The 25,153-nt window shown below is 42.7% G+C and overlaps 1 protein-coding gene across 1 annotated transcript in view; it reads left to right on the top strand.

Annotated features, from left to right (window-relative positions):
• The window catches only part of dnah9 (dynein, axonemal, heavy chain 9), a 212,060-nt gene that overhangs the window by 152,922 nt on the left and 33,985 nt on the right, over window positions 1–25,153 (top strand). The window contains exons 55-61 of the mRNA XM_060939807.1: window positions 3,243–3,447; window positions 8,722–8,886; window positions 13,609–13,749; window positions 14,356–14,526; window positions 14,639–14,761; window positions 21,879–22,072; window positions 22,351–22,499. Coding sequence (XP_060795790.1) covers window positions 3,243–3,447; window positions 8,722–8,886; window positions 13,609–13,749; window positions 14,356–14,526; window positions 14,639–14,761; window positions 21,879–22,072; window positions 22,351–22,499 — 1,148 coding nt within the window. The remainder of the gene's footprint in view (window positions 1–3,242; window positions 3,448–8,721; window positions 8,887–13,608; window positions 13,750–14,355; window positions 14,527–14,638; window positions 14,762–21,878; window positions 22,073–22,350; window positions 22,500–25,153) is intronic.

The following is a 25,153-nucleotide window of genomic DNA, read 5'->3' as shown; positions in this document are numbered from 1 at the left end:
TCTAGAGATAGTCAGGCTCACCTCCATGCACAGCTTGGGCTCTGGAACCCAGCTCCTCGAGAAGGGCTGGACTCTCCACTTCTCTGGAGTCGCCCATGGTGAACGGCGGTGGGCTGGTGTGGGCTTGCTTATAGCTCCCCAGCTCAGCCGCCATGTGTTGGAGTTTACCCCAGTGAACGAGAGGGTCGCCTCTCTGTGCCTTAGGATCGGGGAGAGGGCTCTTGCTGTTGTTTGTGCCTATGGGCCGAATAGCAGTATAGAATATCTGGCCTTCTTGGAGTCCCTGGGAGAGGTACTAAGAGGTGCTCAGACTGGGGACTCCATTGTTCTACTGGGGGACTTCAATGCTCACATGGGCGATGACAGTGACACCTGGAGGGGCGTGATTGGGAGTGGTGTTTTGTTATTGGACTTCTGTGCTAGTTACGGTTTGTCCATAACGAACACCATGTTTGAGCATAGGGGTGTCCATAAGTGCATGTGGCACCAGGACACCTTAGGTCGGAGGTCGATGATCGACTTTGTTGTTGTTTCATCGGCTCTCCGGCCCTATGTCTTGGACACTCGGGTGAAGAGGGGGGCTGAGCTGTCAACTGATCACCATCTGGTGGTGAGTTGGATCCACTGGTGGAGGAGGAAGCCGGACAGACCTGGCTGGCCCAAACGTATGGCGAGGGTCTGCTGGGAACATCTTGCCGAGCACTCTGTCAGGGAGGTCTTTAACTCCCACCTCCGGGAGAGCTTCTCCCAGCTTCCGAGGGAGGCGGGGGACATTGAGTCTGAGTGGACCATGTTCTCTGCCTCCATTGTCGACGCGGCTGTTCGGAGCTGTGGCCGCAAGGTCTCTGGTGCCTGTCGTGGCAGCAATCCCCGAACCCGGTGGTGGACACTGGAAGTAAGGGATGCCGTCAAGCTGAAGAAGGAGTCCTATCAGGCCATGTTGGCCTCCGGGACTCCTGAGGCAGCTGATGGGTATCGGCAGGCCAGGCGTGCCGCAGCTCAGGCAGTTGCGGAAGCAAAAACTCGGAACTGGGAGTAGTTCGGTGAGGCCATGGAGGAGCACTATTGGTCGGCCTCGAAGAAATTCTGGCAAACTGTCCGGTGCCTCAGGAGGGGGAAGCAGTACTCTGCCAACACTGTTTACAGTGCGGGTGGGGAGCTGTTGACCTCGACTGGGGACATTGTCGGGCGGTGGAAGGAATACTTTGAGGATCTCCTCAATCCCACTGTCACATCTTCCATTGAGGAAGCGGAGGCTGATGACTCGGAGGTGGACTCGTCCATTACCCAAGCCGAAGTCACTGAGGTGGTTAGCAAGCTCCTCGGTGGCAAGGCACCGGGGGTGGATGAGATCTGCCCTGAGTATCTCAAGTCTCTGGATGTTGTGGGGCTGTCTTGGCTGACACGCCTCTGCAACATCGTGTGGCAGTCAGGGACAGTGCCTCTGGAGTGGTAGACTGGGGTGGTGGTCCCTCTTTTTAAGAAAGGGGACCGGAGAGTGTGCTCCAATTACAGGGGAATCACACTTCTCAGCCTCCCAGGGAAGGTTTACTCCAGGGTACTGGAGAGGAGAATTCAGCCAATAGTCGAACCTCGGATCCAGGAGGAACAATGCAGTTTTCGTCCTGGTCACGGAACACTGGACCAGCTCTATACCCTTCATAGGGTGCTCGAGGGTTCATGGGAGTTTGCCCAACCAGTCCACATGCGCTTTGTGGATTTGGAGAAGGCATTCGACCATGTCCCTCGTGGTATTCTGTGGGGGGTGCTTCGGGAGTATGGGGTTCGGGGCTCTTTGCTAAGGGCTGTCTGGTCCCTGTACGAACGGAGCAGGAGTCTGGTTCACATTGCCGGCAGTAAGTCAGACCTGTTCCCAGTGCATGTTGGACTCCGGCAGGGCTGCCCTTTGTCACCGGTTCTGTTCATAATCTTTATGGACAGAATTTCTAGGCGCAGCCAGGGGCTGGAAGGAATCCTGTTTGGGAACCACAGGATTTCATCTCTGCTTTTCACAGATGATGTTGTCCTGTTGGCTTCTTCAAACCAGGACCTTCAGCATGCACTGGGGCGGTTTACAGTCGAGTGTGAAGCGGCTGGGATGAGAATCAGCACCTCCAAGTCAGAGGCCATGGTTCTCGACTGGAAAAGGGTGGCTTGCCCTCTCCAGGTTGGTGGAGAAGTCCTGCCTCAAGTGGAGGAGTTTAAGTATCTCGGGATCTTGTTCACGAGTGAGGGAAGGATAGAGTGTGAGATCGACAGGCGGATCGGTGCGGCCTCCGCAGTGATGCGTTCACTTTACCGGTCCATCGTGGTGAAGAAAGAGCTGAGCCAAAAGGCGAAGCTCTTGAGTTACCGGTCGATCTACGTTCCGACTCTCACCTATGGTCATGAGCTTTGGGTAATGACCGAAAGAACAAGATCGTGGATACAAGCGGCCGAAATGAGTTTCCTTCGCAGGGTGGCTGGGCGCTCCCTTAGAGATAGGGTGAGAAGCACAGTCACTCTGGAGGAGCTCGGAGTAGAGCCGCTGCTCCTCCACATCGAGAAGAATCAGCTGAGGTGGCTCGGGCATCTCTTTCGGATGCCTCCTGGACGCCTCCCTGGGGAGGTGTTCCAGGCATGTCCCCCCGGGAGGAGGCCCTGGGGAAGATCCAGGACACGCTGGAGGGACTATGTCTCTTGGCTGGCCTGGGAACGCCTTGGTGTTCTTCCCGAGGAGCTGGCCGAGGTGTCTGGGGAGAGGGAAGTTTGGGCTTCCATGCTCAGACTGCTGCCTCTGCGACCTGGCCGGATAAGCGGAAGAAGACGAGACGAAGAGTATACTCATTAAAGATGAAAGATTGCCATGGCACTCATGTTCATGATGACATTTATGTTCATGTATGTAAACTTTTGACCACAACTGGAGGTAGAATCAATTCAAGATAAAAACCATCTCTTCAACAGCTATTTATAAGAGTAAATATAGGAGTGAAAGTACGTTCCCTGTGCATTTCACATGTCCAGAATATGTACAGAACACACCAGTCTTGTATATTTCACCCTCCATAACATTAATAAAGTGCAATTTAAAATGCAGTTGTTCAGAAAATAAGGTTACCTCCATTGAACCCTTATAAGCATTGCATAAATCCTTTATAAAGCATTGCTGCTGGATATATGAGTTTCTCAAGACCTTTGTTGCAAATATAGCAGGGACTGATAAACAGTTTTATCACATACCCTCTACTGCTTTATTCCAGCTACATAAAGATCGGTGACAAGGAGTGTGAGTACAACCCTAGTTTCCGGCTCATCCTCCACACCAAGCTGGCTAATCCCCACTACCAGCCGGAGTTGCAGGCCCAGTGTACGCTGATCAACTTCACAGTGACGCGGGATGGCCTGGAAGATCAACTCCTGGCTGCTGTTGTCAGCATGGAGAGACCTGACCTCGAGGAGCTCAAGGTGAGAGCTGCTGCACTTAATTATTTCCAATCACTTTTCATCTCAGTCATCTTACTATTATGCTGATAGGATAATATGCTGTTTCGCACAAAGTCTCCCCTGAAGATCATCACTATGGCTTTCATTAAAAGCAAGAAGACGGCTCTTTGATATGAGCTTATCCTCTTACTGCTTTGTGGGGAAGAATTAAGCACATGGCAGCTAATTGGAGGAGAACTTTTTTCTTTTTCTTTTAAACTTAATTAGCTTCATCATTTGTAGTTGGGTTAAACTCAGAGATAATTGGTCATGTTACAGTAACAGCCAGCAGCTTGTCAATCGAGTCAAGTCAGTTTATTTGTATAGCGCTTTTAACAACATTGTCGCAAAGCAGCTTAACAGAAAAATAAAGGCTTTAAACATGAGCTAATTTTATCCCTAAAAATGTATTTATTATTATTATTATTATTATAAATTGATTGACTAAATGTTCAATTTTGCATGACCATCAGGTTTGCTTTCTCAAACATAGTCTTCATAGTCATCGTTCAGAGTTTCATAGTCTTCATTCAAGTAAGGTTTCGGTGTGTTTGATGTACACTTCAGAATGGCCATGCTATTTGATTCCTATAAAAGTGACTACGAATATGACATGTAAATCAAAGTAATCGTAAGAAATCAAAACCTTAGACACAAATGAGACCTGCTCTCCAGATTGCACCTCTTTTACTGCCACACTATCAAAGCTTATGCTCTCTAGGCTTCCCCTCTCCTCTTATTACCTCAGACAGTAAGCTACTTTCATGTAAGCTGACATTGTTAACTGTAGGTTTTTTCAAAATTGTTCTGCTAATACTCACTAAATCAATGAGACAGAGAGATGCTTTTGATTTCTTTTTTCTGTTCTTTATTCCCCCAAAGTGTGCACTTAATCCAAACCAGAAGGCCTTCACCTGCAAACAAATGAGTATTTCTTTAAACTAAAAAAAAAAAGATTTTTGTGATTTGCTCCAACTACACATCCCTTAAGTGAGATCTGCTGTGAAATTTAATGAAGTTCAGTTAATCAAAAATGAACTGAGAAATGATAGAGATATATTATTACCTCAATTAATTTTCAAAGTTGCAAAAAAAAAAAACCAACAACAACCCACAATTATTTCATGCTGTTGCTTTTTAAATGTATGGACGTGAACAGAATTAACTGATTACCAGTCATGTTTTACCTTGTGCTTTTTTGTGAAAAGTCTACTCCAGTTTATTACTGATGTCTTGCAAACGTTTTTTCCCCAGAAATTTAGTTTTGTTTCATTGCAATATTCTCCTAGTTTTTCTTTATCTAAAGACATTCAAGAAAAAAATGTGTGTATATATATATCTCATCTCATTATCTCTAGCCGCTTTATCCTGTTCTACAGGGTCGCAGGCAAGCTGGAGCCTATCCCAGCTGACTACGGGCGAAAGGCAGGGTACACCCTGGGCAAGTCGCCAGGTCATCACAGGGCTGACACATAGACACAGACAACCATTCACACTCACATTCACACCTACGGTCAATGTAGAGTCACCAGTTAACCTAACCTGCATGTCTTTGGACTGTGGGGGAAACCGGAGCACCCGGAGGAAACCCACGCAGACACGGGGAGAACATGCAAACTCTGCACAGAAAGGCCCTCGTCGGCCACGGGGCTCGAACCCGGACCTTCTTGCTGTGAGGCGACAGCACTAACCACTACACCACCGTGCTTCCCACCCACACACACACACACACATATATGTATGTGTGTGTGTTGTTTTCTACACACACACACACACACACACACATGTATGTGTGTAGAAAACAACACATACATATATGTGTGTGTGTGTGTGTGGGCGGGCAGCACGGTGGTGTAGTGGTTAGCGCTGTCGCCTCACAGCAAGAACGTCCGGGTTTGAGCCCCGTGGCCGACGAGGGCCTTTCTGTGCAGAGTTTGCCTAGCCAGTCTCCAGATCTCAACCCCATAGAAAATCTTTGGAGGGAGTTGAAAGTCCGTGTTGCCCAGCGACAGCCCCAAAACATCACTGCTCTAGAGGAGATCTGCATGGAGGAATGGACCAAAATACCAGCAACAGTGTGTGAAAACCTTGTGAAGACTTACAGAAAACGTTTGACCTCTGTCATTGCCAACAAAGGGTATATAACAAAGTATTGAGATGAACTTCTGTTTTTGACCAAATACTTATTTTCCACCATAATTTGCAAATAAATTCTTTAAAAATCAGACAATGTGATTTTCTGGATTTTTTTTTCTCATTTTGTCTCTCATAGTTGAGGAATACCTATGATGAAAACTACAGGCCTCTCTCATCTTTTTAAGTGGGAGAACTTGCACAATTGGTGACTGACTAAATACTTTTTTGCTCCACTGTATACAAGACAGACTTACTCTGTAGTTACTGACTCATTAAAGACGATAAAGGCTTCTTTCACCTTTTTAGCTAAAGGTTACTGTATGTATAAGGTCAAGGTCATTGACCTTTGAATGTAAGTGAGTTCCAATAGAAAGCCAAGATAGCCTACAGGTGGAGCCTGCATTATTAATGGTTTTAAAAAGTCTCCATAAATGGACCAAGTCTTATCTGCTTGTCACATAAAACTGTTTCTGGGGCCAAGCTTTGTCTTCTCAACATGCTGCAGTTCTGTGTACCTCGTTTTTTAATACATCTATGCAATTAATAAAATAAAATAAAAAACGACCTATGTAATTACCATGAAGGAAAATGCATACTTGCTGCTAGTAATTATAAAATGCTAAATGTAATATCTCCAAAACGAACAAAGACCCGAGGGAATGGGACAAACAGTGGTGATCAGTGATTGGTCAGGAGGGACCATGTTTGTTCAATAACCATATTTAACAACCAAACATGGTTTTGTGAGAAGAAGAGAATACGTGCAATGGGTTAAATAAATAACCAAGCTGTACAGTGTGCCGGAATGTGCAATAAAAGTTCACAGAATGAAAATGTATGACTTGACCATGAGACATGCAAAATCACAGTTTAGAGATGAACACCACAGAGGTTACTAGGGGGTCAACCAGGGTGATGGGGGAGGGTGTGGCAGAGCTCCACCTGAAGTCTACAATCATCTTCACTGTCTTTAGAGCATTAAGCTCTAAGTTGTTCTGTCTGCACCAGGACACCAGATGGCCGATGTCCCATCTGTAGGCAGGCTCATCCTCATCAGAGATGAGTCCAGTGAGGGTGGTGTTGTCTACAAACTTCAGGAACTTGACAGACTGATGACTGGAGGTGCAGCTGTTGGTGTACAGGGAGAAGAGTCGAGGAGAAAGGATGCAGTCTTGAGGGGGATCTGGTGCTTATGGTCTGGGAGTCAGAGCTGTGTTTCCCCAGCTTCACATGCTGCTTCCTGTCAGACAGGAAGTCAGTGATCCACCTGTAGGTGGAGTCAGGTACGCTCAGCTGGGACAGCTTGTCCTGCAGAAGAGCCGGGATGATGGTGTTGAAGGCAGAACTGAAATCCACAAACAGGATCCTAGCATAGGTTCCTAAGGAGTCCAGGTTCTGGAGGATGAAATGAAGAGCCATGTAGACAGTATGGCCTGCAGATCTGTTGGCTCTTTAGGCGAACTGCAAGGGGTCCAGGATTGGGTCAGTGATGGCTGTAAGGTGGTGAAGCACAAGCTGCTCAAAGAAGTTTATAACCAAAGAATTAAGGGCGATGGGTCTGTAGTCATTTAATTCTGTGATCTTGTTTTTTTGGAGATGAGGATAATGGTGGAGGCCTTGAAGCAGGCTGGCATATGGGATGTCTCTAGTGAGGTGTTGAAGATGTCTGTGAACACCAGAGACAGCTTATCAGCACAGTGCTTCAGGGTAAATGGTGAGACAGAGTCAGGACCTGCTGCTTTGCAGGGGTTACGCTTCTTAAAGAGAATGGAGTCTAATTAAGGAGTTGTGGCTGTGGTGGAGGGGGAGGGGTGGAGGGGGAGGGGTGGGGGCCTCCAAGGTGTGAGGTTTTAAAGAGTCCCCGGCAGCAGATGAGGTGGGCAGGAGCTGGTGTGTGGAGTCGCAGGGGATGATATCAGGACAGTCCCACTGCCTTGCAAAATGACAGTAGAAGTCATTCAGTTGGTTGGCCAGGTGCAAGTTGTTGACAGAGTGGGGGGCTGTAGTTTGTGATCTGTCTGAGCCCTTTCCAGACAGACGCAGAGTCACTGGCTGAGAACTGATACTGGAGATTCTCAGGCCCTGTCCACACGGCAACGGATTCAGGTGAATCTGATAAAATTGTTTATCGTTTCGGCCTGGCGTCCACACGGCACCGGCATTTTGGGTGCCCCAAAACGAAATCTTTTGAGAACGGGTTCCAGAGTGGAAAAATCTGGGAACGGAGCCGTTGCGAAGTCGTCTGGATGAGTAGAACGGATTTGTTTACGATGACGTCACAACCACATGTGCTTCACGCCGGGTAGAAGTGTAACAAACTCGATGCGAGTTGTCAACAAATCCTATAACTTGGTTCATGAAATGCGCTTACGAAATATTTTTGTAAATAGGATAGGGAGTGAGAAAGTGTGTGCGTGTGACAGTGACAGGGATAGTCACTGTGTGCATGCGCAGTTATGCGCATGCGTCTACTTCTATTGCTCTGGTGTCTCCGATGGGACCGTCTTACAGTGCACGTAGTGGTGTGGCATGTGCATTGCATCATTTTCAGCAAGCGTTGCGTTTCCATATGAACCTGATATTTTACTGATCCGTTGCCCATGTGGACGCGATATTTAAAAAAAAAAAATCTCGTTGCCATTGTCGTGTGGATGTAGCCTCAGAGTAGAGTCATTTAGCTTCTCTCACCACCTTGCTAAACCTGTTCCTTGAATCTTAAAGAATTAAAGTGTGTGTGTGTGTGTGTGTGTGTGTGTGTGTGTGTGTGTGTGTGTGTGTGTGTGAGAGAGAGAGAGAGAGAGAGAGATATTCATATCTGAAACTAAGATATCTGTTTCATTATCAAAAATTTGTTGAAGGAGCTATCCTGTCACGGGGAGCCTAAAAAGTCCATATGGAAGTTATTGCATGTGATGCTAAGAGGAAGCAAAGTTAATCCTCTCAGACCTTTTTTGTTTTTTTAAAACATATTTGCTGCTTGCAGATGCAGTATGTATTGACTGTTGTAATCTTTGAGCTGTCTGACACACACAGCTTGTCTAACCTTTGCTTTAGGCCTGACTTACTTTTCACACAGGTCAGTAGTTTAATCGCTGCATATTTTTGTGGGTTTTTTTTCAGTCGGACCTCACAAAGCAGCAGAACGGCTTCAAAATCACTTTGAAAACTCTGGAAGACAACCTCCTCTCACGCCTGTCTTCAGCTTCTGGAAATTTTCTGGGAGACACAGAACTGGTTGAGAACTTGGAGACAACCAAACGCACAGCTGCCGAGATCGAAGAGAAGGTTGCTCAGTTCACTCAGTATAAATAGAATCATAACGTCAATAACCTGATTGCAGAGGTGGACAAAGTACCCAACTTCAATACTTCAGTCAAAGTACAGATACCGCTGGTCAAATGTTACTCCGATACAAGTGAAAGTTGTACAGTCAAATTTTTACTTCAGTTAAAGTACTGAAGTACTTGCTTTTAAAAATACTTAAGTATTAAAAGTACATTTTCTGTCAACGTATTGTTGTATTATCGCCACAATGCTTACAAAACCTAATGCCGCTGAAGCAACTGACTGGATTTACTGACTAGCTTGTAGAACCTGTAGAATCAACATCTGGTAGAATATTACAAAAGGAAGCACAACTGAACTGATAAGGAGTCATTGTAATTTTTTTTTAATTGTAATACTCCTCCCCACCCCCACAAAGCAGCATGGTAGTGTTCTGACCCAGCTCTGGCAGTGTGTGCACACATGTACGTATGTGTATGTTAATCAGGAAGACAGTGGAATAGCTGTAAATGCAGCTTGCTCAGAAAGTAAAAATGACAATCCAACCTGCTTAAAACCCAGGTCCACACCTCAAGCTTAATAACTGCCCAACAGCAACACTGCTTTCAGCAAGACAAAAATAAATAAATAAATAAATAAATAAATAAATAAATAAATAAATAAATGCAAGACCATCATCTGCCATCAAAACAAAAAATTCCAACAATTTGTTGTGACTGACTAGTACAATACTGTCCATCTCACTGGTCTCTTGTGCGTGTGTGTGTATGCTTAAAGGAGATATGCAGAGCTTTTATTTTTAAATACATTTCTGAGTGGATAGTATCTCCATCCTTGACTCTTGTGTGCTGCATAAATGGGAATTTAAAAAAATATATTTTTGAGAGTTAAAATCAACCGCAAAGTTGGCATTTGAGCTGCCCTGCTGAGCCAGCCAGCCCTGAGTGCGTGATGTCACAGCGGTAACCGGTTTTAAGGCCGAGGCCTTTGACAGCTATAGACCAATGTCATATAAATAAAAATTTATGGTGAAAGTAAGAAATACCGTTACCGACTTGCTCAACTAAGGCTGATTTGACTTCATTGATTATGGGTTGACTCTCATTAAAACAGGATAGGTGTTATAACTTGTGCAACATACATGTACATGCATGCATTTTCACTGATAAAACGTAAAAGGCTCATTAAATAATCAGATGAACTGAGACAATCACATTCTGAAGCAAATTAAATAATCTTATACTGGTAACTTAACTTAAACACACAATACAAGTTACATGTATTAATCTAAATGCAGGTAAAGAATGTGTGTTGTTTTTGTTGTTTTGTATCCAAATAAGAGTCGGAGCTTACCCGTCTGTGTTCTCGCTTCTTGAAGGCCGATCTTGTGGCCGATTGTTTTGAAGCAATCTGACGTTCAGTTGCTTGTTCAGTTCTCCGTTTATTCACTTCTTCCACGTAAGGTCGAGATGGCAGCAATATCCAGCACAGAAATAAGACGGCTGCTCCGCTCATTCTCCATTTTCACCATTACCGAGTACTCTGCTATTACTGCTCGGCTCAGGCAATTACTAAAACCCGGGATGGAACGGGATGTCACCGGTTTTAGCAACAACCGCAGGGAGGTCACTGCCCGAGCGATATGTCCCATCCCGTTCCGTCCCGGGTTTTACCAACAACCCTTGGCTCACTCCGGGAGAACTGGTGCAACTGAACTCACTTTCCTTTAAAAAATAAATAAGTAAATAAATACTTTCCTTTTCTCATCTCATTATCTCTAGCCGCTTTATCCTTCTACAGGGTCGCAGGCAAGCTGGAGCCTATCCCAGCTGACTACGGGCGAAAGGCGGGGTACACCCTGGACAAGTCGCCAGGTCATCACAGGGCTGACACATAGACACAGACAACCATTCACACTCACATTCACACCTACGGTCAATTTAGAGTCACCAGTTAACCTAACCTGCATGTCTTTGGACTGTGGGGGAAACCAGAGCACCCGGAGGAAACCCACGCGGACACGGGGAGAACATGCAAACTCCACACAGAAGGGCCCTCGCCGGCCCCGGGGCTCGAACCCAGGACCTTCTTGCTGTGAGGTGACAGCGCTAACCACTACACCACCGTGCCGCCTACTTTCCTTTTCTTGTTTTCTTTTCCTTTAATTGTTGGTACTGCACCCTCTTTCAATACAGGGCTTATAGCCAATGCTCCTCAACAGATCAGAGGTTTCATACGAGTCGTAAGTAAAATGTGCAGAGCAGAGGAGAGACCACTTCATAGCCGCCCAATGTGCCCGTGAACTTCTCGCAAAACGCATCCAAATCTTTGCAGTTTGAACATTCTTGGGCCATGAATGCAACATAAATCCATCTTCTGTCATGTTGCTGCACCGGCCAGCAACACATCTATGTGACATGGTGATAAATTAGCTCAAAATGGAGGATCGGAGTTGCAGTCAGCTCTGCGTTTTAGTATAGCGGAAATGGTGATGAGACCGATAGACTTCCTGCTGTGACTTTATGGACGTCAAGGTCATTCACTCAGACAGCTACCTATATAAATCACTTTAATCGTAAAAATTACTATATTAGATTTATTGTTAATGCTTAAAACTATTCCTATGCCATTCTTGAGGTCTCAAGGCATTTATAAACAAAAGTGAGGACATGGCTCTGCATATATGCTTTAATTGTATGTATTCATGCACATATGAATCATGGTGGTTTAATGTTAAGCTAGCTAGTCAGTGAACCTCCACCTGACATACTAGCAAACTCTTTTCAAACTCGAAATCATATTGGGTAGCTAACGGTACTAGAAAAGAAAGATTTCTACATTTTGTTTATTTGGCAAGATTATGCTAAAACATATTTTTGAAAGGGGGGTGGCACGGTGGGGTAGTGGTTAGCACTGTTGCCTCACAGTAAGAAGGTCTGGGTTCAAGCCCCGTGGCTAGCGAGGGCCTTTCTGTGCAGAGTTTGCATGTTGTTCGCATGGGTTTCCTCTGGGTGCTCCGGTTTCTCCCACAGTCCAAAGACATGCAGGTTAGGTTAACTGGTGACTCTAAATTGACTGTAGGTGTGAATGGTTGTCTGTGTCTATGTGTCAGCCCTGTGATGACCTGGCGACTTGTCCAGGGTGTACCCCGCCTTTCGCCCGTAGTCAGCTGGGATAGGCTCCAGCTTGCCTATGACCCTGTAGAACAGGATAAAGCGACTAGAGATAATGAGATGAGATATTTTTGAAAGGACTTCAGATAAGTTAATGTTATTCATGTTAGCGTAACTCTGTGTTTACATGCTAACTAACAGTGTCCAAGTTAACTAGCTATGTGTTATTGTTAGCTGTGGACAAGGTGATGTCACAAATGACTTTCTGTGAGCACATCCACAGAAAGTCATTTGACTCACCAGACTGCACAGCTATTGCTACATTATCGCTAGCTCTAAAAGCACATACAACTTCATTGCAAACTTTCTCTTGGAATAAAACGTTTATATACCTCAATATGCTTCCGCAGGTCGGATGGCAAGTTTTTGTAGGCTGTGATGTGCTCTGTGGAGTAAAAAGTACGATATTTGTCTTTCAAATGTAGTAAAGTTAAAGTCATAAGTTGCCTAAAAAATACTCAAGTACAGATACTCAAAAAGTGTACTTAAGTACAGTACTCAAGTAAATGCACTTCGTTACTGTCCACCTCTGCATGATTGTAAAGTGTTTCATTAAAGGAACAGTCCACCGTACTTCCATAATGAAATATGCTCTTATCTGAACTGAGACAAGCTGCTCCGTACCTCTCCGAGCTTTGCGCGACCTCCCAGTCAGTCAGACGCAGTCAGACGCGCTGTCACTCCTGTTAGCAATGTAGCTAGGCTCAGCATGGCCAATGGTATTTTTTGGGGCTGTAGTTAGATGCGACCAAACTCTTCCACGTTTTTCCTGTTTACATAGGTTTATATGACCAGTGATATGAAAAAAGTTCAGTTACACAAATTGAAACGTGGCGATTTTCTATGCTATGGAAAGTCCGCACTATAATGACAGGCGTACTAACACCTTCTGCGCGCTTCGACAGCGCATTGATACGGAGCTCAGATATCAATGCGCTGCCGAAGCGTGCAGAAGGTGTTAGTACGCCTGTCATTATAGTGCGGCCTTTCCATAGCATAGAAAATCGCCACGTTTCAATTTGTGTAACTGAACTTTTTTCATATCACTGGTCATATAAACCTATGTAAACAGGAAAAACGTGGAAGAGTTTGGTCGCATCTAACTACAGCCCCAAAAAATACCATTGGCCATGCTGAGCCTAGCTACATTTCTAACAGGAGTGACAGTGCGTCTGACTGCATCTGACTGACTGGGAGGTTGCGCAAAGCTCGGAGAGGTACGGAGCAGCTCGTCTCAATTCAGATAAGAGCATATTTCATTATGGAAGTACGGTGGACTGTTCCTTTAAGTCAGAGTTTTCTTGCTCATGATTTTCCAGTGACGTTCCATTGAGAAATCCAACGTAAAATAAATAATACTGGAGCCAAACAGTTTCCATTTAGTAACTGAAGTTATGGTTAAAGGTAGATTAATGTGTAATAGAGACTTAATTATTGGATTAATAATTGTCACTGGAAGGTGCTCACAAGGGTCTTTGTGTGTGTGTGTGTGTGTGTGTGTGTGTGTGTGTGTGTGTGTGTGTGTGTGTGTGTGTGTGAGTGATTCCAGGTGAAAGAGGCAAAGGTGACAGAAGCTAAAATCAATGAGGCGAGAGAGCACTACCGTCCGGCAGCTGCCCGTGCCTCTGTCCTCTACTTCATTATGAACGACCTCAATAAAATCCATCCAATGTACCAATTTGCTCTTAAGGTAGCCCTCACTACTGACACTGAAATTTTTGTGCACTCTCTCCAAGCACAAGTCCCTCTTACTCTTCTTCCTCTGTCTCACTCTTTGAGTTCTACCTCCTCTCCAGTGCGCTCCATCGCTCTTTCAGCTGTTGAAATATGACATTTAATAGACTGCTCTGTCAGCATCTGCAAACAATCATGAGCTTGCTGTAATGAAATGGGGAGTTTGACTCTGACAAGGTGTCAGCTATCAGAAGAGGAGTTTTGTGAGCATTAGTGGAAGATAGATTAAAAACACTTAATTAAGTTGCTTGTCGTCTTTGTTCAGTGACGTTTTCATATTTTGAGACAATCACCATGCTGTGACAAAATACAATCTTCAGCTATCACAAAATAATTGCTTTGTCCTTTTATACAAATTTATGCAGGGGAAATGAGCAGAAGCGCATACAAACTTCCATAAAAACTGCCTTCTAAAATGGCTCATTTAATGTTGAGGTAAAACGGCATAATGATTAATTGCTCAGCAATGAAAATGTTTGGAGCTGGTTTATGATCTAGACTTTTGTCTTCTTTTGTGTGTGTGTGTGTGTGTGTGTGTGTGTATGTGTGTGTGTACTGCCAGGCTTTCAGTGTGGTATTCCAGAAAGCTGTAATGAAGGCAGGCCCAGATGAGGAGTTGAAGCAGAGGGTATTAAATCTGATCGACAGCATCACGTTCTCTGTGTTTCAGTATACCACCCGTGGCCTTTTTGAATGCGACAAACTCACTTACATGGCACAGCTCGCATTTCAGGTAGGGTATTTCCCACGTTAGATCTGTCAGTGTCTTCAAGCATCTTTTGCCTAACATTTCTCTCTCCCTCTCTCTCTCTTTTGCGCTCTCTCTCGCTGTCTTTTCTCCACAGATTTTACTGATGAATAAGGAAATCAACTCTAATGAGCTGGATTTTCTGCTGAGGTATCCCGTCCAGCCTGGTGTTACATCCCCTGTCGACTTCCTGTCTCATCATTCATGGGGAGGGATCAAGGTAAAACATCAGTAGTCATTCGGCACGCGCACCGAGATGTCATTTACTTCTTATTTGTTTCATATGCAATCTGTAAAATGTGTATTTGCACCTTAAATTACGACTTGCATCAGAGTTACATCACCCACCCAAGTATGCGCAGGAACTTGAGGAAAAAAATTATATTCTTCATGCATGACTCAACCCAGCTGTTCTGGAAATTTTCCTTTTCAACCATTTTTGGAATCTCAGATGCACATGACACACAGAATAGCATTAGTGCCAAGCATTTCCAAGGGCGATGCAGAGCAAAAGTTTACCCACTTGTCAGATCTGATAAGCAGTAAGCTGAATCTTAATGGCAAGTATATCCGTGATGTTTCAGAGCTTGTTAATATTTAAATTAAATCCTTGACATAAAGATGCATTATTTTAGAAGGTGTTCTAAAATGACTGAGTTTGCTTAACTGTCCTGTCCACAAGCTGCAACACAGCTGTCGTAATGCCCGATGGACCCACTATGCTTTTTAGATTTTATATATAAAGTAGTATTGTGTCTGTATTTGAGAACTAACTACTGCATTTAAGATAGCAGAATAAAATGTAAAGTTAGCTGATATATAACTATCTTATAGGCAACAACAATCATTAAAGGGGAAAATGTATTAATACAGCTTTGAGCTAAGATACAAACTTCGCTAAACATTATATTTACTAAGATTTTAACATGGTCAATATCACAAATTTGCTTTACATTAAAATAGGGACCTAGAAATGGTTCAGAATCCTGAATATTAAAATGGGATAATGAACATTTGCTTTCTTTGTTTTAAATATTTCAAAATTCTAAAACCTTTTTATTTCCAAGTTTAAATGGAAAGAATCAATCAATCAGTCAAAGCCCAGATTTTCTATGTGGTCTTCTGCTGCCAAAATTAGGAACACCTGCACGTTTATGCAGTTATCTAATCAGCCAATCATGTGGCAGTATAATACAAACTATCAGTCAAGCAGGTACAGGTCTAGGGCTTCAGGTAATGTTCCCATCAAACATCAGAATTGAGAAAAGGTGTGATCTCTCTGACTTTGATCGTGACATGGATGTTGATACCAGATGCTCTGGTTAGAGTATTTCAGAAGCTGATTATTTCCTGGGATTTTCACTACCAGCAGTCTCTAGAGGGTCAGCACGGTGGTATAGTGGTTAGCATTGTCGCCTCATAGCAAGAAGGTTCTGGGTTCAAGCCCAGCGGCCAACAGGGGCCTTTGTGTGTGGCGTTTGCATGTTCTCCCCGTGTCTGCATGGGTTTCCTCCGGGTGCTCCGGTTTCCCCCACAGTCCAAAGGCATGTGGTTAGGTTAACGTGGGGTAGCCTTGGGCTGAAGTGCCCTTGAGCAAGGCACCTAACCCCTACAGTAACTGTTCCTTGGGTGCTGCAGCATAGCTACCCACTGCTCTGGGTATGTGTGTGTGTGTGTGCTCATTGCTCACTTGTATGTGCATGTGTGTGTTCACTGCTTCAGATAGGTTGAATGCAGAGGACAAATTTCACTGTGTGCTTGAGTGTACGGTATGTGTGACAAATAAAGGCTGCTTGCTTGCTTGCTTGCACTATATGGCCAAGCGTTTGTGAACACCTGACAATCACATACACTACCGTTCAAAAGTTTGGGGTCACTTTGAAATGTCCTTATTTTTGAAAGAAAAGCACTGTTCTTTTCAATGAAGATCACTTTAATCAGAAATCCACTCTATACATTGCTAATGTGGTAAATGACTATTCTAGCTGCAAATGTGTGGTTTTTGGTGCAATATCTCCATAGGTGTATAGAGGCCCATTTCCAGCAACTCTCACTCCAGTGTTCTAATGGTACAATGTGTTTGCTCATTGCCTCAGAAGGCTAATGGATGATTAGAAAACCCTTGTGCAATCATGTTAGCGCAGCTGAAAACAGTTTAGCTCTTTAGAGAAGCTATAAAACTGACCTTCCTTTGAGCAGATTGAGTTTCTGGAGCATCACATTTGTGGGGTCAATTAAATGCTCAAAATGGCCAGAAAAATGTCTTGACTATATTTTCTATTCATTTTACAACTTATGGTGGTAAATAAAAGTGTCACTTTTCATGGAAAACACAAAATTGGCTGGGTGACCCCAAACTTTTGAATGGTAGTGTATGTGCTTTTTGAGTATCCCATTCCACAGTTTTAGTGAACAATCAAAGCTTGGTCAAATCTGGCAGCAATTACACCGAGTGTTGACTTGTGTAGGAAGAGTCCTTGTATACCCTGAGCTGTGATTGTGTGAAATGATGAAGAGGTGTGCATGGTTAAATGTGTGGTGACTGTGAATGTGAAAGCATGTGTAGTGTGTGCGTGTTGTAGTCTGTGGCGGTCAGTGTGTTCTGGGAAGTGGAGTTCGGTGTGGATTCCTGCATAGATGTAACACACAATTCTAAAAATTTAATCTTTGGGTTTCTTGCCCTTCACCATCTTCTGCAGTGCATAAACTGACAATGTGTTTATGGGCCTGTTTCCTGGCAAACTTCCAACTATTTCAGATGCGAAACTTTTTGTTATGGCCCTCATTTTTTTTAAGATACAGTAGCAGTCAAAAGTTTGGATACACCTACTCATTCATAGGTTTTTCTGTATTTTGACTATTTTCTACACTGTAGAGCAAAACTAAAGACATCAAAACTATGAAACAACATATGGAACATATATGGAATTATGTGGTTAACAAAAAAGTGTTTAAAAAACAAAATGTTTCATATTTTAGATTCTTTAAAGTAGCCACCATTTCATTTGATGATGCTTTGCACACTATTGGCATTATCTTAACAAGCTTCATGAGGTAGTCACCTGGAATGCTTTTCAATTAATAGGTGTGTCTCGTCAAAAGTTAATTAGTGCAATTTCTGGCCTTTTTAATGTGTTTGAGATCAAACAGTAAATAGTAAATAATAAAAATACAGTAAATAGCCCTATTCCACAACTGTAGTAATCCATATTATGTCAAGAACTGCTCAACTAAGTAAAGAGAAATGACATCCATTATTACTTTAAGATATGAAGTGTCTTTTAATTAATAAAAATAAAGAAAAACCATTGAATTAGAAGGGGTGCCCAAACTTCTGACTGGTACTGTAGTTTAACTGCTTAGCTATTTTTATAACCATTATCTGATTTGAACTACCATCTTTTTTTTTCGTTAAATGTTGCTTTTTCCACATAGTAATTGATGATGAATGGATTTTAGACGTGTCTATCCTCATATATAATCTGCATAGAAACAGGGTATGGGTAACAGAGTCCCTGGGGATTTAGAGCAAATTAAAAAAAAAACCAAACACACAAATGACCATTTGTTTTTGATTGTTGAAAATATGCAGTATAGGAGTGTCAGTTATTTTGGAACGTATACTTTTGGGAAAAATGATTGATGTTTCTATAAAGATGTTATAAAGATGTTTCTACTGGTGTTTTTTTTTCTGAATTTTTATGAATGTTGCTCAGAATTCTGGAGCCCTCTATGAATAAGAAAGAGTTTCATAATATGAAGGTTTTCCTTTTGCACCATCAGCACTTTGCAACTCTTCATTGTGAAGAAACTTGCTAATGTTTACTCAGCAATTTAAACAGTATAAAGACAATTTGCTTTGCCATTATATTAAATTAACACCCAAACACCCACCCCCAAACCTCCCTGGGACTTCTTTTGTTGCCAGTGTTTTTTTTCTTTAGCAATTCGACATGGTTCATTCAGCAATTACAGCACCTGTGTGCATGTAATATACAATGCACACCATGTATTACAAAATTATTATAGTGTATAATGTGTTTTAATCTATTTTTAGGGCCTGTGAAATTTAAATTGAATTGTAGGTGCCCTGTAATGCACACTCTGTTCATCTACCTATCCATCAGTGACAAAAAAAAAGTACACAATAATTACGAATTCAGGCAGAAGGACACACTTGATGTATCTGATGATGACCAGTGATATAGCTTATAGACCCCTTGTGCATAACATCATGCATCACATGATAATTTAGACCGGGGGACAACCAGACACCATGTTTTCTGTAAGCAAAGCTTAATCTGCCTTAAATATGGCTCATTTTTGCGGTGTTTTTGGTTGTTCCAATCGTTCAAATAGAGAAAAAGATAAACAGTATTACCATCTCCCTGGAGCTTTGTGTTGAACTTCTGATTGTGGTTTAGGAACTTGACTTGGGCATTTCTTTAGAAAGGAAATATCTCTGATCCAGGAGTAGGAGACTTTTTTCACAATAGTAGGAAGAACCCAGTGCGACTTTTTATCTGTAACTGTCAGTGAATCCCTTTGTTTCACTCCAGCTTTGAACCCATAACAGTGATGCAATGTGAGAACAGCTCTCTCCAAGACCTGCTATACAGTCGCAGTGTGCGGCCAAGATCTTGCCATTTTTTCAGTGACAGTCCACGAAGTTGAAGGTTTTTCGGTCATTCTTTGTGAGTGTTTAACCTGGAATAGAATATGAGTCGTGTTCAGTCACGTGACTTTTGCTTGCGAGCTTACTTCCAGTGAATGACGTGTGGTCAGGCAAACTGATTTGGCTGCCAGCATGCAAAGAGCTAGTGAAACCATCTTTGACTATTTTCGCACTTTAGAGGCCAATATACCTTTCTGAAGGTATCTTGACCAATAGAGGTCAAGATACCTTCAGAAAGTTGCTGTTTGTGATGGGATAGAGCCTTACACGTTAACAAAGAAGGATTTTTCTGATAATTTGAAAAATTATCCATCTGTTGAATTCCCTCACATCTCAAACTACCTGGTGCTGCAGATATCGTTCTACACGGATAAAAAGATGAAATCCTGGAAGACCATGGAGATGTATAACTTTTTATATGTGACTGGGTTAAAGATCTGGGGATCAAGACACACTCAAAAAAATAACTTGCTCAGTGAACGTAATAAAATTATGGAAAGTATTTCCACCCAATTAAATGCGTTAACTTAGCCAGAAACAATTTTGTTGAGTGACCTAAATGTCAACCGTTACATGTTAGACTTAGGTTCATGTAACAGACACCCATGTTGGTTTTTTTGAGTGCACTACAAGATAAATGCTGTATTGTTTTTGCCCGGGTAAGTAGAAATTTTTGGGCTTTTTGTACGTGTCTCTGCGGTGGTTGCTAGGACACTACAAGTTTTAGTATTGGGTGTAAATAAACCACAGCTGCTCGATTCTCAATCCTCTCTACTCTTCTCTTTCAGCAAATGATAAGTTATCCATCCATCCATTATCCGTAATGGCTTATCCTGTGCAGGGTCGCAGGCAAGCTGGAGCCTATCCCAGCGGACTATGGGCGAGAGGCAGGGTATATCCTGGACAAGTCGCCAGGTCATCGCAAGGCTGACACATAGACAAACAACCATTCACACTCACATTCACACCTACAGTCAATTTGGAGCCACCAATTAACCTAAACTGCATGTCTTTGGACTGTGGGGGAAACGGGAGCACCCGGAGGAAACCCACGCAGACACGGGGAGAACATGCAAAGTCTACACAGAAATGCCCCTGTTGGCCACTGGGCTTGAAACCAGAACCTTCTTGCTGTGAGGCAATAGTGCTAACCACTACACCACCGGCCGCCCCACAATAAGTTATTTTCTTTTTAATTAAAACAGAGAAAATACAGTGAAAAGGTACATTCCAACATCTAGGTAGGTAACACTAGGCCACAAATCTACATCGTCACTCCAGTCATTTTGAGGAATTTTGTACGGATCATAACCACTAATAAACTCTAATTTCTGCATACATCTATCCTTTGCTCCTTTCTGACTTAAATTATCCAAGTAAACCAGTAGTAAAGCTTTCTAGCTGTAGTTTTCTTCGAACTACAGATGTCTGACATCTTCAATATCACTTACGGTATATTCAGTATGTTAACAAAGTTCACTTGTCCCCCAGGACAAGGGTAGCAACGGTTGCCGACATAAGTGTAATGTCAATCCAAGGGGTCTATAGTTAATGTAAATATTTACCATTGCTATTCATACATGTCTTTACATCATTCAACAGAGATACTTAATGTCCTTAAAATATCAGAGTTAAATTTTGACCGGGTTCTTTTACAGACAACATTCTGACCTGTCAGTGTTGGCAGTGCTGTTGATATGTGTACTGCTTTATAATTCTAAAATGAAAGTAAGCATGATAAGTATACAACTAAGTACAAACATTTGCATAGCATTAGGACAAAATAAAGGAGTAACAAGGAACAAGACATTTGGTGTAATAAATCCACCAGTAAATGTTCATTAATGTGTATTAATTGACTGAAAAAACATTGATATTAGTTCACAAGTTTGCATCTCCCTTTCTGAATGTGGTATAAATTCTTTCATGGTATGTATAACCTTTTTATACCACGACATTAATGAATTCCTAAATCTGATTGGTCATAAGGTGTTGATTAATTTTCTAGAACATCATGGATCTGACAATTATAGATGCTCTAATGAAAGCAATAACAGGAGCTAACACATTTCATGGAAGTTTGAAAACAACTTTAACTGGAAAAAAATGTTTGACAAATAATTGACATAGTCCACAAATTACTGTGATATAAGGGGAATAAACCACTTCAGGACTAGTGATAGGAACATAATTAATTTAATAAATAACTGCCTCTGAGGCGGCACGGTGGTGTGGTGGTTAGCGCTGTCGCCTCACAGCAAGAAGGTCCGGGTTCGAGCCCCAGGGCCGGCGAGGGCCTTTCTGTGTGGAGTTTGCATGTTCTCCCCGTGTCCGCGTGAGTTTCCTCCGGGTGCTCCGGTTTCCCCCACAGTCCAAAGACATGCAGGTTAGGTTAACTGGTGACTCTAAATTGACCGTAGGTGTGAATGTGAGTGTGAATGGTTGTCTGTGTCTATGTGTCAGCCCTGTGATGACCTGGTGACTTGTCCAGGGTGTACCCCGCCTTTCGCCCGTAGTCAGCTGGGATAGGCTCCAGCTTGCCTGCGACCCTGTAGAACAGGATAAAGCGGCTAGAGATAATGAGATGAGATGAGATGAACTGCCTCTGAACTCTTTGAGGATTTTTTGATCCTCTAATCAGGTGGTTTATGTTTCGTCTCAGGCACTTTGTACAATGGATGAATTCCGTAACTTGGACCGGGACATTGAAGGTTCAGCAAAGAGCTGGAAGAAGTTTGTGGAGTCGGAGTGTCCGGAGAAAGAGAAATTCCCTCAAGAGTGGAAGAACAAGACCTCGCTGCAGAGGCTGTGCATGATGCGAGCACTGCGACCCGACAGAATGACGTATGCCGTCAGGTCAGTAATCAACACCCTAATCAAATAAGAATCAGTCAATCTTACAAGAATGATCCTTGTGTAAATGTGCTGCATGCATAGTGGAAGGAAGTGTCTTGGAATTTTTTTGACTCCTAAAGATGTTCTATTATGTTTCATGAGCACACCTTTTTTATTTTTTTTTTATCTATGCACATTTTTTCTAAAATATCTTAGTGACATGTATCGTCATTTTGACAGACCTCGTGTAGTATATTATAAATGCATTCTGAATGAAATACCTCTGTTTCTCTGGACAGAGATTTTGTGGAGGAAAAGCTGGGCAGTAAGTACGTGATGAGTCGATCAGTAGATTTTGCCATCTCCTTTGAAGAATCTGGAGCTGCCACACCCATATTTTTCATCCTCTCTCCTGGAGTCGATCCACTAAAGGACGTGGAGAAACATGGTACAGTTGCTTCGACTTCTTTTTCTGTTTTCTTCATCTTGACAGTATTCAAATGAAACATTTTAATGGCCTCGTGTTTAAATCCATGGTGGCTGATCGACTGCTGTTTTGGGAGATGTTTCAGAAGCAGAAAATACCAGTTTTCATTTAAAGAACAAATAGACGTCTTATATCAGGACGCCTGCACTGGTTGGCCATGCATCATGTGATTTGAAAGGGTACATCTTATGAGGCTCCAGGAAGACTGTAGAGATTGATTTGGCATGGCTGTGTGTGCAAGTGTGTGTAATCGAAGCATAGCCGTAGTGCACCACGTAAAATTAGTGAATGCTTCTTAAAGAGAGATCCTCTGGCAATTGTAATTATACTGAGTGTATACATACAGTGGGGCAAAAAAGTATTTAGTCAGTCACCAATTGTGCAAGTTCTCCCACTTAAAAAGATGAGAGAGGCCTGTAATTTTCATCATAGGTATACCTCAACTATGAGAAACAAAATGAGGAAAAAAAATCCAGAAAATCACATTGTCTGATTTTTAATGAATTTATTTGCAAATTATGGTGGAAAATAAGTATTTGGTCAATAACAAAAATTAATCTCAATACTTTGTTATATACCCTTTGTTGGCAATGACAGAGGTCAAACGTTTTCTGTAAGTCTTCACAAGGTTTTCACACACTGTTGCTGGTATTTTGGCCCATTCCTCCATGCAGATCTCCTCTAGAGCAGTGATGTTTTGGGGCTGTCACTGGGCAACACGGACTTTCAACTCCCTCCAAAGATTTTCTATGGGGTTGAGATCTGGAGACTGGCTAGGCCACTCCAGGACCTTGAAATGCTTCTTACGAAGCCACTCCTTCGTTGCCTGGGCGGTGTGTTTGGGATCATTGTCATGCTGAAAGACCCAGCCATGTTTCATCTTCAATGCCCTTGCTGATGGAAGGAGGTTTTCACTCAAAATCTCACAATACATGGCCCCATTCATTCTTTCCTTTACATGGATCAGTCGTCCTGGTCCCTTTGCAGAAAAACAGCCCCAAAGCATGATGTTTCCACCCCCATGCTTCACAGTAGGTATGGTGTTCTTTGGATGCAACTCAGCATTCTTTCTCCTCCAAGCACGACAAGTTGAGTTTTTACCAAAAAGTTCTATTTTGGTTTCATCTGACCATATGACATTCTCCCAATCCTCTTCTGGATCATCCAAATGCTCTCCAGCAAACTTCAGACGGGCCTGGACATGTACTGGCTTAAGCAGGGGGACACGTCTGGCACTGCAGGATTTGAGCCCCTGGAGGCGTAGTGTGTTACTGATGGTAGCCTTTGTTACTTTGGTCCCAGCTCTCTGCAGGTCATTCACTAGGTCCCCCCGTGTGGTTCTGGGATTTTTGCTCACCGTTCTTGTGATCATTTTGACCCCACGGGGTGAGATCTTGCGTGGAGCCCCAGATCGAGAGAGATTATCAGTGGTCTTGTATGTCTTCCATTTTCTAATAATTGCTCCCACAGTTGATTTCTTCACACCAAGCTGCTTACCTATTGCAGATTCAGTCTTCCCAGCCTGGTGCAGGTCTACAATTTTGTTTCTGGTGTCCTTTGACAGCTCTTTGGTCTTGGCCATAGTGGAGTTTGGAGTGTGACTGTTTGAGGTTGTGGACAGGTGTCTTTTATACTGATAACGAGTTCAAACAGGTGCCATTAATACAGGTAACGAGTGGAGGACAGAGGAGCCTCTTAAGGAGCAATTCCAGCGTTATGGACGTGACACTTGATCTCAAAATGGCAACAAATGACCCAGTGCATGTTTTATTGTCTCCCAGTATTTAAACAGGTGTTGCATATTTTAAGGCTGTACCATACTGGAGAAGTGATAGAACAAGAACAATTCCCATAGTACATCTAGGGCATGCCAGAAAATGCCAATAAAAGATGCGTTATGGATGTGACGGAAAAAGTATCACTTTTCTTGGGTGACTGTACATTTTTATCAAACTCTGTGAAATTGTAAACCTAATGTCAAAATGGAGATATCCGTTTGATAGAGGGGTCCAAGGTGAATATTAAAAAATCTTTGTTTAAAATATTTTGTACTTCATGCAGAGTTTCGGAAGGAAAAGTCAGCGTTATGGATGTGACGAAATTCCGTTATGGATGTGACGCGTCTGAAATAGACATGGCATATGTTTAGAAAATCAGCAATTTAACCACCATAACCCTTTGAAAAACTCTCTAAATATCAGCTAAAACTATCAAAGTTCTTCAATAATATTTAGGATGGCTATTGTTTTGCTGTTTTGTGGATTTTAGCATACATTTCTGTGGCTTGTGGCAATAATATAGAATTGTACATGATCAAAGTTGATTTTAGCTTGGGTTTTACATTATAAGAAAGAAAGACTGACAGTGACATATTAGGTTGGTTACAAATTGGTTCAACTTATTCACATCTGTAAAATACAGGCCTAGGTGATATCTCTGGGAGTGGTTTTGATGCATTACATGTTGCTTTATTTTTGCATGGTGAGGTTGACATTTACATGGAATTGCCCTAAAGAAGTTGTTACAGGTCTGTGAGAGCCAGAAATCTTGCTTGTTTGTAGGTGACTAAATACTTATTTTACCGAGGAATTTAACAATTAATTCATTAAAAATCC

This window comes from Neoarius graeffei, chromosome 14, assembly GCF_027579695.1.
Source record: "Neoarius graeffei isolate fNeoGra1 chromosome 14, fNeoGra1.pri, whole genome shotgun sequence".
In the NCBI taxonomy this organism is placed as follows: Eukaryota; Metazoa; Chordata; class Actinopteri; order Siluriformes; family Ariidae; genus Neoarius; species Neoarius graeffei.
Note: the sequence above shows the minus strand (reverse complement) of the source record. Positions and strands in the feature narration are given on the sequence as shown.